Source organism: Sinohyriopsis cumingii, chromosome 1, assembly GCF_028554795.1.
Source record: "Sinohyriopsis cumingii isolate HCF-2022 chromosome 1, ASM2855479v2, whole genome shotgun sequence".
NCBI classification, from domain to species: Eukaryota; Metazoa; Mollusca; class Bivalvia; order Unionida; family Unionidae; genus Sinohyriopsis; species Sinohyriopsis cumingii.
The window spans coordinates 60,863,602-60,880,390 of NC_142961.1; the positions used below are offsets into that span (position 1 = coordinate 60,863,602).

The window sequence follows — 16,789 nt, forward strand, 5'->3', positions numbered from 1 at the left end:
GCACTTGCCAGATGCATCGTTTGAATGCTTTCCTTAAGATTCTTGACATTTCTATTACATTAATAATACATTTTACAGATCACTTGTGGTTCTTAAATCACGTATTACAACTCCACGATCTTAAACTAAATAACAGAAAAAGCGAAAACCAACAAGTTTTGCAAAATTCAATAAATAATTTAGTTCCCTAGAATAGAAAGTAAAAATTTAAAAAGAGCTTAAAGTAATGGGTATTAAAACCAAAAAAAGCTGTTTCACAGTCCAAATATATAAAGTTCCTACTGAATTTCAGTGGTATTCCCAATAAGTTCCAATACTGAATGTGTTGACGTGTCTGTAGTCCCGAATATTCTAATGTGCCATTGGTCTGTAGTGTGGCGTTGTGCTAACAATCTTTTGATGTATAACAATTATATAATTTCAAAACGTTCTTATGTGAAATCACTATAATTCCAAATTAAAGTTCCAGTCCAAGAAACTTAAAGAGAAACACTTTGTATTGGCAGAGAATACTAATTTAATAAATAATTCTCCCCAAATTAAATATTGAGCACAACAAGAAAACTTTTTCTGGCTCCGATGTTAAATGCAAAAATGTGAAATTTCTCAACTAAACAACATGATATAAAAGCTAAGACACAAAAGTAGAACCAGGATGGGGGACAAAAGTTCATTTCTAGAACATTCAATGTTTTCAACAAGATAAAGTCTATTGCTAAAATTATAAGAAAGAACATGTGATACATGAGGTAGACCAGGTTTATAATGGGGGAATTTCAATGTCCTAGACTCAGATTAAGATACACATGTTTGCTTATCTTGATATCAATCCCAATATTTTATCCACAGAGATATATTATCTAAGTATTATGTATTTACAAAACAAAAAATTACTGGTCAGGTACACAAACTTGAGTTTGGACACGTTCATGTCCAAAATACAGTTTTACATGACGTATAATCATGGAGAAAATACTAACAAATACAAATGAAATACACATAACATATGCCACTTGTGATTTCTGTTCCAAATGAAATTTGTTTTCACCTACAATGACAAATATAAGTCATAACAATAGCAATAACTTTAATTGGACAGTCAAGTGTTAATAACATATGCTAGGTTTACAACTGCGCTCTCTACACATGACTAGCGATATAATGCCGAGAAAACGAAAGATAAATGCCTTCACAAGGACACACAATGAGACTGCTGACCTGGGCTGGTCTTGGCTGGGTATCGAATCCAAATAAAACAGGAAGATTTGCCTATCAAATGAGTTTGTCAATATTTTCTTGTTACAGATTAAATGCAGTTATTAGTAGAAGTGAAACCTCCATCCAAACAATAGAATCCGACGCACATATGATCATATCACGAGAGTTCAGATGGTGTTCTACAGTTTCGTACTTTGCCTTCAATTTGTAAAAAAAATAATTTCTCAGATTTTCTTCACTGGCTATAATATAAAATAAAACTTGTATATCTCAGCTATTATTAATGGCTCTTTTAATTCACTTTATTTTGGCATACGAGTTATGGGTGTACCTTGGGTTTTAGAGTATACGGCTTGGCTTTACTTCAGATGTACACCTTTAAAAGATACTTCTAGCTTCGCTTGGTCATTGCCACTTCCTGAACTTCAAATGTAAATTGTGAAAAACAAGAGTCGTTAATATTTTAGATATATTTTGTAATTGATTCATTGCACTTTTAGAAGCTTGTATTTTCCACTTTGGTAAATTTCGTTTGCCCTATTGTAATACTTTCTAAGTTTGCCTATTTTGGACCGATATTTCGAGGACATGGGGGAACCATTGTGGTTCAGATCGATTTTTTGAGGTCATGTGGCAGCCATTGTGATAGAATATGTGCTTAGATCATGCATGATTTCCACAACTACAACGTGTTTATTTTTCTTTTCCTTTTAGTGAGTAGCAGGTTGAATTATATGCGAAACGTTAGACAAACAAGAGTCCATCTATAAAACAGATTAGATTAGTGTAGCAATAAAGCTCTCAACAGACAAGGATCATCTCTATAAAGCAGATTAGATTAGTGAAACAATAAATCTTCCGAAAGACAATGATCACCGCAATAAAACAGATTAGTGTAACATTAAAGCTTTCGATAGACAAGGATCACCTCTATAAAGCAGATTAGATTAGCGTACCAATAAAGCGAGTGCAGTTCCTTTTATGTTTGAATTTTAGAACGAAGTTTCTTTCGATTTTTCTTCCATTGTGCCATCCTAATAAATGCTGCTAAATAGTTTTGAATTATTTTTCAAAATATCTTTCTTTCAATTTGAATTTCTTTTCTTATTTTAATCAATTAAGATATATGAAGGGACATGTTTATAACATTCTTGCTTATCCCTCTTCAGGAAAACCACAAATAATTTTGCAGCCAATAACCGTGGAGGCCACACCAGGGAACACAGTGTACTTCAATTGTAAAGCAGAGGGCACTCCTGATCCGGAAATTCTCTGGATGCATAACAAGTATGGTCATACACTGCGTTCTGTTTAAGAGTTTAACGTTGTGTTTCTGCGTTATCGTGGTACAAACTGTCAGCTGACGACTCACAGAGCAAACAACGCCCGAAGGGCGTTATGTAAGCTGTTTGAGTCGGCAACTGACAATGTATATACCACGATAAACTCAGAAAAACAACGTTAAACTCTTATAATTGAAATTTCAATTATTCGTTATGTTATTTTGTTTGCATCAATAAAAAACAGAAATCTTAATTGAGCGTAGTAATACATGTTTGGGGTTTTCTGTTACGTATCTATTCATAGCACTTGGGACTGTCCTGCTTTATCGTAATAAGGTCATTATAATACCAATCCTTCAACCAATGAAAACCAAATTTATTCAAAGTTTTAAAAAAAAAAAATGTTACAATGTTCTTTTCCTTTAATGCTTACTTCCTGTCTGCCTTTACTGGCAGTGTTTATCTTATGCTGTACACGTGACTCTATTTATAGAAGTGGGTATTCTTAGAAAAGCAGTTCTCCTTACAGTTCATACAGAAATAAACGCAATTCATTTTGATCACGTGGTAACATTCTGACCAATGGAAATGTTACTTTCCTTTACCAGCTACTGGCATTGCAATTATTAAATGACAAAAGGATACCGCTCTCACTTTTTGCGTACGGAATAAAAATATACATTAAAACTAAGTAAAATCTCTTCTTCAAATTACTAATTAAACCAACTGTTGAGTGTTTATTTGTGTTATGTAGTATTTGGTCATGGCGTGTTGCACAATCTTTCATATAGTGAAAGAAAAAATATTACGCGATAACTGCTTTTATACTTGACGTAAATAATGTAACAAATAAAATAAATAAAAAAGAAGTTAATAAGTTGGTTGGTTGGTTGTGGAGTTTAACGCCATTTCTCAGCACACGATAGGCTATATATGGCGGCCTGTATTAATGGTGGAGGAAGAACCAGGGGAAACCCCCGGAAAGAACCACCTACCCACGAGAAGCTACTGGCAAGCTCTCTCACATACCCACATTGTCTGAATCTGAGACTCGAACCGGCGCAGACAGAGGTGAGATGGCAGTGATCCGTAACGGAGAGCGCTTTAGACCACTCGGCCACTCGGGGCCCCTAGTTAATAAGTAATACACTCTCAAAATAACACTGTAAAGTGTAGAATATTAATAGTATTGAACCATAAAGTTGAATGCATTGAGCATTAAAACTTTATCATATTTAAGCCATAAAGTCTTTGTAAAGGGTCACTTCGGCCTTTCTTCCCCCCCCCCTCCCCGGTGTCAGTGAAAGGCCAACATCTACGCCTCATTGAGACTTGACCAAGGCATCGCAAAGCAGTCTTGAGAAAGTAAACAATTGAGCTACCAGCCATAACCACTTGATAGGAACCAATGTTAAATTATCATTTTCAAAGAGAAGTTGATTGCAACGTAGGTCAGAGATTCTAGGCTATCCAAAATCTGACGAAAGAAATGATTTTCATGGGAAATATTTTGGAACCGATGCGTACGACTGGTCAGAGTGAATTAAGGCGTACACTTTCGAAGTAATATGAATTTAAAGTGACGACCTTGGTCGAAATTCTTTAGCCTGAAATTTCCTGAGAGAGGAGAAATTTTGCTCCGAGGACGCCTAAAAAGAATAGCGCTGTCCTCGTTCAACGAGAAAAGTGGAGCAGGTAGCTGTCTTGTAAGAGAAGACAGAGTTGAGTGCTAGGGCGCACAATTTCTAAAAGAAAACAGCACTAAGGTATGCAATTTTAATTTTTCACGTAATTTTCTATTTTTGATTGTTTGTTTTGTGCAAATGTGTTGATACGACCAGGATCCAAATTATGTATCCTTTCTTCAATTTCATAGAAATCTGTTGATGCTAAAGTTGTTATGCAATTTTATCTCTTTAATTTTACAGCTACTAGTTCATTGATAGAATTGACGGATTGCATGCGATCCAGATTTTCATATGTGTATGATTTCATAGGGTTATAGGAAATAATTTCTTTTGTTTGTTAGGACAATAGTGATTATCGTTAGTTAACGATAATCGCATGTTCTGTCTGATTTTGTAATGTTTAAATAATCTTGTAGGTTAGTTATTGTTGTGAGCTAGAATTCTGTGAATTTTATGCGATAGTAATCGAGCCTGTGGTAGAGTAGGTATAAAGATACGGTAATGTTAGATACACCACTCACGTGTTAATTTATGGTCGGTCGCTGTGAAGTGAGAGTGATGATATGATAATTAAGTCAGAATTTATGCAATGTTTGGATAACAAGTTATGTTTAGGAGCAAAGAAAGTGAGGAAATTTTAAGTACGTGTAGAAAGTAATAAGTATAGAGATTTAGGGGTAATTTTCGTCTTTAAGGAAACAGCTTTCTGGAAGAGACAGGACAGACCGAAGTCGGAAGTCCGGAAATAGATTACGTGTTCAGAATAATGGACTAGGAAGTCCGGGAAGAGATGAAGCATCAGAATAGGAAGATTAAGGAATAGGATCACGTGATACACAGGTCACGAGAGGAAGGTGATGCAATCAGTCGTGGACATCGAGCTCTTTTCACCACTTGTTATTATGATGAAATAAATCCAAACTAGACACTGCTATTAAATTCTGTTGCCATAACTTAGATTGAATTGGAGTTGCCACTATTATTTATTATTGATTAAATTTTTTTATTTTTCTTGCCTAGGGGTGCTCGCATTGCATTATTTCTTCCCACTAGTCTTGCTCAGTTCTCTGTTGATGTTCTATCTGTTCATTCCCATCGGGCTATAAAATCGATGGTGGTCATCCTCTAGATAACGCCAGCCAAATCCAATTAACCGACCCTCTTACTAAGAGGGCGATGTTATAAGCAAGAAATCTTTTGTTTCGGAAGCGACAATGGCGCTCAGTTTTTCCTCGTTCTCTATAGCGACGGCGTAATTCAATATCTGTTACAATCTAGAGTTATGGGAGAAAAGGTTCTATTTGATACATTTTGAAAGGAACAGAGTTCATATTGCCTACAGTTGCAATTGAAAAAAATCTTAAGCTAACTATGTGCCACATTTTAAGGCTACCTACTGGCAGGTCAGGGGAAGGCTACCACAACATCGATAACATCTGAGGAAGTAGCCTGACATGTGATTGGCTGACACCGTTACCAGCGTCAAGAATGAATCTTTGAGATGACCTCTGAAATTAAAAAGAGTAAATAACCATAGTGAAGAAAGAATTTCATGATTTTAAGAAACAATTTGCGCAAATAAATAACACCGCTCCATACCTTTTTGAAGACTGTCTAACCTTGCGTGAATGTCTAGTCCAAATGCAATCAACATAGACCTTGGTCAGCTGTCGCATAATGTGCCGATATGTCAGAGTTTGTGCTGTTTGTTCTACTTATTATTCCTAACAAACTGCACAGACCGAGATCTGCTGCCGCATTATGTTACGGAAAATTTGGGTTTATAATTGGGCTGGTCTTATAATCGAGTACAAACGGTATATTTTTCTACCTAAATTTCCATCTTAATGCTTTTAGTTTAATTTTATACGAGACATTAATTTGACAAAATTTAAAGAACCATAAGATATTTGTATCATGTTATATGCTGAGAAAATTTTGAACACTTATGTATAGTAAAGAAACGATACTGAGCGATATAACTTGCGTTTCTAGCCCAACAATAGTGAACGAATACGAAATTCCGTACATATTATCTATTAAGTCTGGTTTAATTGCAAGCAAAATAGACCCTGATCTTACGTGGCACGCGCGAGTATATACGATAATCGTGATGAGTCTACATTTATCCTTATGATCGCATTGATTTTTCGAAGAGTTTTTGTTTTCTATTTTGTATGCAAACAAGTTTGCCAAAATATTCAAAAATGTCCCATGTAAGTGTCGTGATTTATTACTGGACTAGTTACATTTCTCAATAATGGTATATTACTGATATAGCGAAAGTTAATTCTAAAAAAATACACATTGTCAATAGCTGTTATAGAGAGATTTGGCCGATTTTCTTGTTTAATTCAGTGAACTTGTGGACCCTGGAAAACAACAACGGTATTCAATTATGGACGACGGCACCCTTATGATAGAGGGAACAGGAGATCAAGATATGGGCATGTATGAATGTATTGCAAGGAACTCAGCTGGGGAGGCAAAAACCAATCAAGTGGAACTAAAATATATTGGGCATTCCGGTGAGTGGGCGGGATAGTCATATTGTGTTGTCGTACTGGTCTATTTAATACTGGTAGTGTATTATTCTTCTGGCTACAATTTTCGTGGTTTGAGAAAAATTACATCTTCATAGTAATAAGAATTGAAGGACTGGTGAAGGGTTCTTTTTGTTTCTACAGAAAGGTCGTTGTTTTATGGGATTTTAAATTCGTTGTTTGTAGTAACCATTGAAAACCAACAAAATAAAGTGGTGGGGCCCGAGTGGCTGATTGGTCTAAAGCGCTCACATTTACGGATCCATGCCATCTCACCTCTGTCTGCGTGAGTTCGAGTCTCAAGCTCGGCCAATGTGGGTACGTGAGAAAGCTTGCCAGTAGCTTCTCGTGGATGGTTCTTTCCGGGGTTTTCCCGGGTTCTTCCTCCACCATTTATACTGGCCGCCATGACTAGCCTAGCTTTAGCTTGAAAATGGCGTTAAACCCTATAACAACAAAACAGAGTGAATTTATAGCAACCTCCATCTTGAAAATGTGCGCTTTTACATGAGAGTATATGTTGCATCACCTGTATACATTCGTAATTCGGGTAAAGGAGAGAATTAAGGGTAGAAATGGCTAAACTGTCATTTGTCAATGTGTGTTTTAAATCAATGTCGTGTATTAAGATAATAATGCAAATTGACATGGAAAACCTTGGTTTATGATTATAAAACAAGATCTTGCTCAGTTTAAGGATGGGATGTGCTCTAGGAAAGAACATGACGATCATGACCACTTTTTTTCAGTCCCAGAACGTAATACATATATTGAACTTTATCCCATTAATCCAGTATCAGGATAATTTCATTCTATGGGCTTGATCACGTGATAAATGTCATATATATACAGGACAATTTTATTCTATGAGCTTGACCACGTGCTAAATGTCATATCTATAGGATAATTTCATTATAAGGGCTTAATCACGTGATGAATGTAATACAGTGTTATCCTGTTCTTGTATGCAGTAAACTTGCTGTCGTAATCAGTAGTGTAAATATTCATGTATTTCAGCTCAACCAGTAATTGTACAAGCTCCACAGAACGTGCAGACCTCTGTCGGACAAACAATAGAACTTCAATGCGTTGCCACTGGTAAACCAAAGCCCCTTATAACGTGGACCGTTAACGGTGTCCCAATATCTGTCACCACCAGAACCCGTGTAACTTCTGAGGGGTTCCTCCATGTTACCAATATTCAATACGAAGACGGAGGATTGTACGGTTGTAAAGCAGAGAACAGCGTTAGTTTCGTCACAGCTGAGGCTAGAGTTAGTGTACGAGGTAAATGATGATAACGATGGCGACAAAAAGGTTATGTCACTTGTTACATTAATCGTTGACATCGTCATCATAAAGACGTCGATAGTGATAACACTCTAGTGGCGATGGAGGCAGCGATGAGTATGATGCTGATGATGACGAGATGATAATAGCAACGACGATGATGATAGCACTTTAATGATTTGTGTTTGCAATATATTATAAGTTTAGTTTTTTAGAATATATTGCATCAAGAAGGACGACGAACATAGCAACGTTTTATCTTCTACTGAATTCTGTTCCAGATTATATCAGTCATCATTTGTCATCACTGACGAATACAACGAATTTACATCGATGAAGTGAACAAACTTGAAACTTAAAATAATCGGCACTCAAGAAACAGCTAATGAACGTGGTCTGGTTTTTCCGTATTGTATAGTATAATTGGAATTACTATTTTTACAAAATTATTTTTTTCCCACTGAATAATGACGTTCTGACAAAGTAGTGTTCCAATCAAATAAAGCAACACACCATATATGAAAAACTGATAGACACAATTAAACAACCAGACAGGGTCTCAATATACTTAAGTATTGAATGTGAACCAGTTTGATCACAATTTTGAAAAGTAGTGAGAGAAAAAAATCTGTTCCCTACTCTGTATATATTACTGTTCAATTTAATTTACCAACCAAATTAGTTCAAAGACTCGTCAAATCTATAGAGATAAATAAATACTGATTTAATTACGTTAAGAGTGTTTATCTTATTATGCATGTACGATTATAGTTTATAATTTGGAAAATGTCCGAATCTAAGGAAGGTAAATATGTGAATTGCATAACACTGTTGTTCTGTATGTATTTCACGACATTTGCAACTGCGTTTTTAACTGTAATTTTAGTTGAACCGTCCTTTATACGAGAGCCTGAAGATACGTCCGTGATAGAGGGAGCAACCGTCTCGTTCCAGTGTTTGGCTGATGGAGATCCAACCCCAGTTATATTATGGCTGAAGGACGGTTAGAATCTATTATATCCCATAAAAAAACCAAAGCAGTCCGGATATCCCGTGTCATATATACAATCCTCATAAGAAGTGATAGAATTTGCCTTATTATTTGTCTCAAAGATTTGGGACTGAAAATGTCCTATGTTATTATACTGTCTCCAAAGATTTGACACGGATGATGTAATATGTTCAGTTTGATATGATGTCGCAAATATCACGAAACTTGGATGCTTAAACTATCATCTAAAGCTCTTTTGAAAATATTATTCAGCGATGGTATAATGTGTAAACAGAAAACAGGGTTTGAGTTAAGATTTCAATCTTAAGTCAGACTTTTCTGAAATGGAGTTTATTTAACCTCGTGTTAACATATTTAGTAATGATACATCTAATCTGACATTTACAGACTACCTTCCATTGTGTTTTACTCTTTTTTATATAGATTTTCCCCTTGTCTACATTTATTGATATACCATATGTTCGGGATTATTTAGTTTAGCAATAAGACATGTTTTGATCGTCCCCCAATTTTCAATCAGGACATCTTCTACCAAACAACGGACGTTTCCAGATCTATGACGAGGGTCGTACACTTCGCATTTCTGAGACGGATCGTGGAGATCAGGGGCGTTACACGTGCCGGGCGGAAAGTGCAGCTGGTCGAGTAGAGGCCAGTGGACAGCTCCGAGTTTTACCCAAAACGGATATTACTACCATAAGTAAGATTTTGTTGTTGTTCCCTAAGATACAGATATCTCAATAATAAGCGTTTGGGTCATCCTCTTGATATATTGCATAGTCCTTTGTTAGCATAATCCATGAATATTACACAATAATAAAGCTCCAACAAATCTTTTAAGTAGATACATTTTTATATTGCAGTACTGTTCATGTCTTCCGATGCTTAGAATGCATATTTCAGTCATAAACTCCTTTGGTTTTGAGGCGATAGCCAGGTGTATCCATTTCATTTGCTGCTTCATTTACTTCAGTGATTATATTCAATAATCATATCCGCAGAAAAAAGTAAAATATTTAGAAAAGTACGTCGACTGTATTGGGTTGTCTTGTTCTTTTCCAGAACCTGACGTCTCTCTCCGGCAATTGCCTGGAACAGCCCGGGCCGAGGTCGGCAGTACTGTTGTCCTACAGTGTTCGGATGACCCGCGAGCTGATCCTCAAACCATTCCTCTTCATCGTTGGATCAAGGAAGGCGTGACACTTCGCTCCGGTAGAAAGTATGCCATACAGGGAAGCACGTTGGAAATCAGAGGTTTGGTGCACGGAGACAGCGGAACCTATGAATGCTTCTCAGAAAACACACTTGGATTATCTAGGCAAACCATTACACTGTCAGTTTATGGTAAGTCACAAAATACTATTAATTCTCTAGATTTCTATCTTAGATAACCTGTGATAATGCATTTGCCACACACAAGCATGTTAACCAACGGGTTTGCAAATTTATAAATGAGTAACAATACAATATTAGCAGTTCATTGGTGTTTTATCCATAGCTTTGGGCCTAGAATAAAAATTAAACTATTTTATCATCACAATTGCTGTAATCGGGAACGGTTTACTATATAATTATTTAAAATTTCCCATCTTCATTTTGCAGAATCTAGCAGAATTGGGGATGGTTTTGTTGATGAAGCTTTCAGGGAAGCATACCAAAGCGTAAACACTGCCATCAACGAGACCAGAAATACATTGTTTGATCGCAGTAGGAAACACACGGTGAAGGACCTCATTGCCTTGTTTAGATATCCAACAGCTGCTTCCCTGGAGCTTGCACGTGCGCAGGAAATCTTTGAACAGACGCTGGAAATCATCCATAGACATGTGAAAGAGGGTCATCTGTATGACGTGGAGGGTCATGGTAGGTATATTTCCTCCCATAATTGTAGTTACTGTCCCTCTAGTAGAACCTTAAACAAGTCAAATGCTATACAATAACTGTATGAAGTGGAGGGTCATGGTAGGTATACTGCATCCCATACTTGTAGTTACTGTCCCTCTAGTAGAACCTTAAACAAGTCAAAATGCTATACAATAGCTGTATGAATTGGAGGGTCATGGTAGGGATACTGCATCCCATACTTATACTGACTGTCCCTCTAGTAGAACCTTAAAAAAGTCAAAATGCTATACAATAGCTGTATGACGTGGAGGGTCATGGTAGCGATAATGCCTTCCATACTTGTACTAACTGTCCCTCTAGTAGAACTTTAAACAAGTCAAATACTATACAATAGCTGTATGAAGTGGAGGGTCATGGTAGGTATACTGCATCCCATACTTATACTGACTGTTTTCTAGTAGAACCTTAAACAAGTCAAAATGCTATACAATAACCGTATGACGTGGAGGTTCGTGGTAGGTATACTGAATCCCATACTTGTACTGACTGTCCCTCTAGTAGAACCTTAAACAAGTCAAAATGCTATACAATAGCTGTATGAAGTGGAGGGTCATGGTAGGTATACTGCCTCCCATACTTGTACTGACTGTCCCTCTAGTAGAACCTTAAACAAGTCAAAATGCTATACAATAACTGTATGACGCGGAGGGTCATGGTAAGTATACTGCCTGTCATACTTGTACTGACTGTCCCTCTAGTAGAACCTTAAACAAGTCAAATGCTATACAATAACTGTATGACGTGGAGGATCATGGTAGTTATACTCCTTCCCCTATTCGTACTGCCTGTCCCTCTAGTAGAACCTTAAACAAGTCAAATGCTATACAATAACTGTATGACGTGGAGGATCATGGTAGGTATACTCCCTCCCCTATTTGTACTGCCTGTCCCTCTAGTAGAACTTTAAACATGTCAAATACTATAAAATAACTTTCAAATGTTAATGACAGTGCTGATGTTTGATCCTTCTGCTTAAAAACTATTATAATTGCACTGACGATGTCTGTATCAGTTAACATCATCACGCCTATTTGATTTTGAGATACCGTATTTTCATCCTGTATTTTCTTTATCTTGTCCATATTTGTATCAGCAGGCACTAACTATCGAACAATTCCCAGAGCTCCGAAGAGGTGGTTAAAGTTCACCTTTAGTCGATTTCTACTTTCCTTTAAGAAAATGACGAACTGTCAGACAAACATTCTTACCCACTCTTCGTGGAATATACATGTATCCAAACTGTCCAATAAACCTCCATACCCCCACTTTATGGAATATATATGTATTAAAACTGTCCAATAAACCTCCATACCCACACTTTATGGAATATATATGTATCCACTCTGTCATTGTAATATATTACTTAAGACATTACGACAATGCTAGAGACTTCTTTACGCAATTTATACATTTCTTACCATTGGGGATACTTACTTGTTATAAATTCCTATGATTTCAAGGAAATAACAGTTTGTTTTCTGGATATAAAACTCTTAAAGAAATGATTGTTCCTTTGCCAAAGTTGCCTTGCTTTATTGTTCCCATTCAAAACTCCAAATATTCATTCAATGGAGAACTAATCAATTTCAAGGATCACGTATGGTAACATTTTTAGCATCAACGAATCTATATGTTTGCATAAGGTGTTGTCTTGACATTGTTTTCTGAAGGTAACCCGTTTAACTTTGTTTTGTGGGTGTGGCATTTATGTGTAAGCTTTAGACGATTATATTTCGCTTTTTAGAACAGTCTTACCAAGAACTGGTGTCTCCTTCACATCTGAACTTGATCGCTGAAATGGCCGGATGCATGAACCGGGTTGGACCTGACGAGTGCTCCAACATGTGTTTCCACAAAAAATATCGAGCTATCAATGGGGTTTGCAATAATCTACGGAATCCGGAATGGGGATCATCCAACACTGCCTTCAGACGGCTCCTTAAACCAATATACGAAAACGGATTTAACACGCCAGTCGGTAAAATGTTTGAAGTCTTTTCTATTTGTTTGATTTGCTACAATTTTACAGTGTCATTTTTATGACTTTTCCGTATATGAATCGCAACGTATTTGGAAAATAATGTCCTTGATACAGTACGAATGGTGTCTGGAAGTTAAATACCTACCTCAAAAGCATGATTTATTTACAAATCATTTGATAGAATTCGATAGTATATTGAAGAGTAGAAATATAATTAAAAATCAAAACGAAAAATCGAATATTACAAGCTCATTCCACGACTTGTATTAATTTTTGTAAGAAATGTGAGCTAGAAAACTAACTAAACGAAAACGGAAATGTAGTTTTTAATGTTTTCTCTGGATTCCAGGTTGGAACGCCGCCAGGTTGTACAAAGGAATCCATCTCCCAAGTCCTCGACTTGTGTCTTCTGTTGTAATATCTACTGACCAGGTTTCATCAGACGAGGAACATACTCACATGCTTATGCAGTGGGGTCAGTTTTTGGACCATGATATTGACCTAACTCCTCAGTCTGTCAGTCACCACAGGTTCAGTGACGGCAGGAGATGTAACGAAACTTGTGAAAACGAATATCCTTGCTTCCCTATCCCGGTGCCTACCAGTGATATTCGCCTTCAGAGGCGGGGATGTTTAGGCTTGGCAAGAAGTAGCGCGACCTGTAATACAGGAGCTACCTCCATCTTCTTTCATACATTCGCACCTAGACAACAATTTAATGCTATTACAGCATACATAGATGGTAGTAACGTGTACGGCAGTACGGATACACATGCACAAAGGCTAAGGGATTTGTCGAATGAAAGAGGACTGTTGCTGGTAGGACCAGAATCTATCCCTGGGAAGAGACTTCTCCCATACGACTTCAACGGAGTTATTGGTCCATCTGATTGTCAAATAGAACATGGCAAGCGATACATTCCTTGTTTTATGACAGGTGATCATAGGTCCAATGAGCAACTAGCACTGACGGTAATGCATACTTTATGGGTAAGAGAACATAATAGAATTGCAACGGAACTGCTTCGTATCAACCCTCACTGGGATGGGGATATGATATTTCATGAAACAAGAAAAATCATCGGAGGAATTATGCAACATATCACTTATTCACACTGGTTACCAAAAATTCTCGGACCCGTGGGCATGAAGATGCTTGGACCATACGAAGGTTATGACCCTTTAGTAGACCCCAGTGTAAGTAACGAATTCGCCACAGCTGCCATGAGGTTTGGACATTCACTAATTCAGCCAGTTATATTTAGACTTAATGAAACATTCCAGCCAATTAAGGAAGGTAACTTGGAATTGCGTCGAGCGTTCTTCGCGCCTTACAGATTGGTTGAGGAAGGAGGAATAGATCCAGTTCTGAGAGGTCTTTTTGGTGTGGGCACGAAGAAACGTCAGCCAAATGAAATTATGAATTCTGAGTTAACTGAGCATTTGTTTGAGTTAGCGAATGCTGTAGGCCAGGATTTAGCTTCTCTCAACATACAAAGAGCCAGGGACCATGGAATTCCCTTCTATAACCAGTACAGAAAGCTGTGTAACCTTACTGAGGCCAAACATTCCTTTGAGGAGTTTAAAAATGAGATAAAGGATAAGGAGACTAGAGACAAACTTGATCTTCTTTACGGTCATCCAGGTACTATTTTTGTCCATTACATTTGTTTTATGAATTCTTGATGTATATTCTACATTTCATCAATGCATGTGCATATACTGTAAAGGATTCGAATACAATGCGACAGTTTAATTTACTTAATTGCACATGATCCACTGAAAACTAACATTATAATGAAAATGCCATTTTATTTGATGCAGAATGGTGTTTTAAATCTTTTTATTTTTAGAAACAGATACATGATATGTGTAACGAGAATAGCTTTGATCTTAATTTTAAATTAAAATATGCAATATAATTAGAACACATGTCATTATTTTGACATGCACCTTTTAACCTGATACCACTATAAGCTTCTTGTCTCTTCAAACAGAAAATGTTGATTTGTTTCCTGGAGCTATGGCCGAGACTCCGCTAGAAAACGCGAAAGTTGGCCCAACCTTGATGTGTATTCTTGTCGATCAGTTCAAACGACTTCGTGACGGTGACAGGTAATTTCAAGTTCATTTTTATGTACCATGAAATGTTCGTGCAATTTCCTTGAATCTGACATTACCATTCAAAGATAATTTGTCATAACAGATTGCAGTCATATCAGAATCACTGATCTTTTTACTAGTATGGAACACAGTTCGCTTTAAAGTATATACGAACCAGAAGAGAAGCAACCTTATATGTTAGGATCCATTATGGCACTTTAGACATGGCAATTTCTTCCAGTTCAGCTTCATGCTAAATTGTTACGTAAGAATTTTTTGTAGGTGATAGTAGTTGTGACATACGTCTATATACTTCTTGCAATGCACATTATTTTCCAGGTTTTGGTACGAGAATCCTATGACTTTTACCCCTGATCAAATCGTCCAAATGAAGCAGGTGTCTCTTGCATCTGTTATATGTGATAGTAGTGACAGGATAAATAGGGTCCAGCCAGATGTGTTCAGGAGGGCACACATCATGGAGGATTATGTACCATGTGACAAAATACCCCGGATGGATCTAAAGATGTGGAGTGACTGCTGCACCGGTACACACATATAACAGACTTATATTAACAAAATGTTTTCTCTATCGTAATCTCTTGGCGTCTGGATTACTGGCCAAGAAATTACATGATGGTTAAATTCCTACTGAGGCTGAAAGTCAAGAAATTTGCATAATGTTGCAGGAATTATAAAAGCAAAACATTCTTTGTTACATTTTCATAATATTTAAAATTACTTCGTATTAAAGAAATTCCACCTATTGTTTTTAAATTCAACACGTTCTCGTTTTGTGTCCCAACAATTTCCTGACATAATGCTTAAATTTGCTAAACAACAGGCACATCATTTACAAGGTTACTTTTGGTGATTTTTGATTTTGTGATATTCAATGCTAAATGTGGAATCCAGTTCTTGCTGTCATAGTCTGCTGTTGACATATTGGTTTTACTGTTGTTTATCTCTTCTTTCGCATCGATTAAACTCTAATATTTCTTCTTCGTTCTTTGAATACTTTCTCAGCTTCCAAACCACCCTAGAAATGAAACACAATTTACATGTCGCAAGAAACTTTATATTTTCAGATTGCAAAAAGGCAGGGGATTTTAGGTCCATCACCAGTCATTTCCAGACCACTAACGACTATAGTATTCAGTCTGATGATCCCATTCACAAGCATGAAAACCAGTCTAGACGGAAAAGAATCCACGACATAACAGAGCAAGTGTATAACAAACAGGAAGTAGAACAAAAGATGATGACAATTGAACAGAGAATTGAAGGAATCGAAGGGACTGTAGAAAGTCTTCAACATACAATTAAAGGACTTAAGAAAAATGTAAGAATAACACAAAGTTTCTAGTTAATACTAAGCTGTATACGTCTTTGCTCATTAGAATTCTAATCAGAAAAATGTGTTTAAAATATCAAAACTGTTAATATCATCAACATATTCTTTATTTGTTTAATTTATAGTCAGTCAGTCAGTTCCTGACTTACATGTTTTACTTATTTACTTTGCTATCAAGTTATCAGTAATGTTTTAACTGTCTTCACTCCTAAAGGCAGTTGTGAGACATATTTCTATTTATCTTTGATTACCATCTCATCACTAACGATAATTGACCATACTCTCTGCAATAACACAATCATTTTCTTTCCATCAGAAATTACCCATGAGAATGAAGTCATATATTTCCATAAATTCCATTAAAATATATCATCGCTTAAAATAAATAAAAGGTGTTCGTTGATAAAGTCTT

At 36.5% G+C, this 16,789-nt stretch overlaps 1 protein-coding gene across 1 annotated transcript in view; it reads left to right on the forward strand.

The window, feature by feature from the left end:
* LOC149806956 (peroxidasin-like) overlaps positions 1-16,789 on the forward strand; it is a 116,818-nt gene that overhangs the window by 97,900 nt on the left and 2,129 nt on the right. The window contains exons 7-18 of the mRNA XM_089960114.1: positions 2,388-2,505; positions 6,548-6,717; positions 7,750-8,019; positions 8,909-9,025; positions 9,555-9,734; positions 10,097-10,378; positions 10,637-10,897; positions 12,684-12,917; positions 13,270-14,565; positions 14,918-15,035; positions 15,363-15,571; positions 16,112-16,365. Of these exons, the coding sequence (XP_089816240.1) occupies positions 2,388-2,505; positions 6,548-6,717; positions 7,750-8,019; positions 8,909-9,025; positions 9,555-9,734; positions 10,097-10,378; positions 10,637-10,897; positions 12,684-12,917; positions 13,270-14,565; positions 14,918-15,035; positions 15,363-15,571; positions 16,112-16,365 (3,509 nt within the window). The remainder of the gene's footprint in view (positions 1-2,387; positions 2,506-6,547; positions 6,718-7,749; positions 8,020-8,908; positions 9,026-9,554; positions 9,735-10,096; positions 10,379-10,636; positions 10,898-12,683; positions 12,918-13,269; positions 14,566-14,917; positions 15,036-15,362; positions 15,572-16,111; positions 16,366-16,789) is intronic.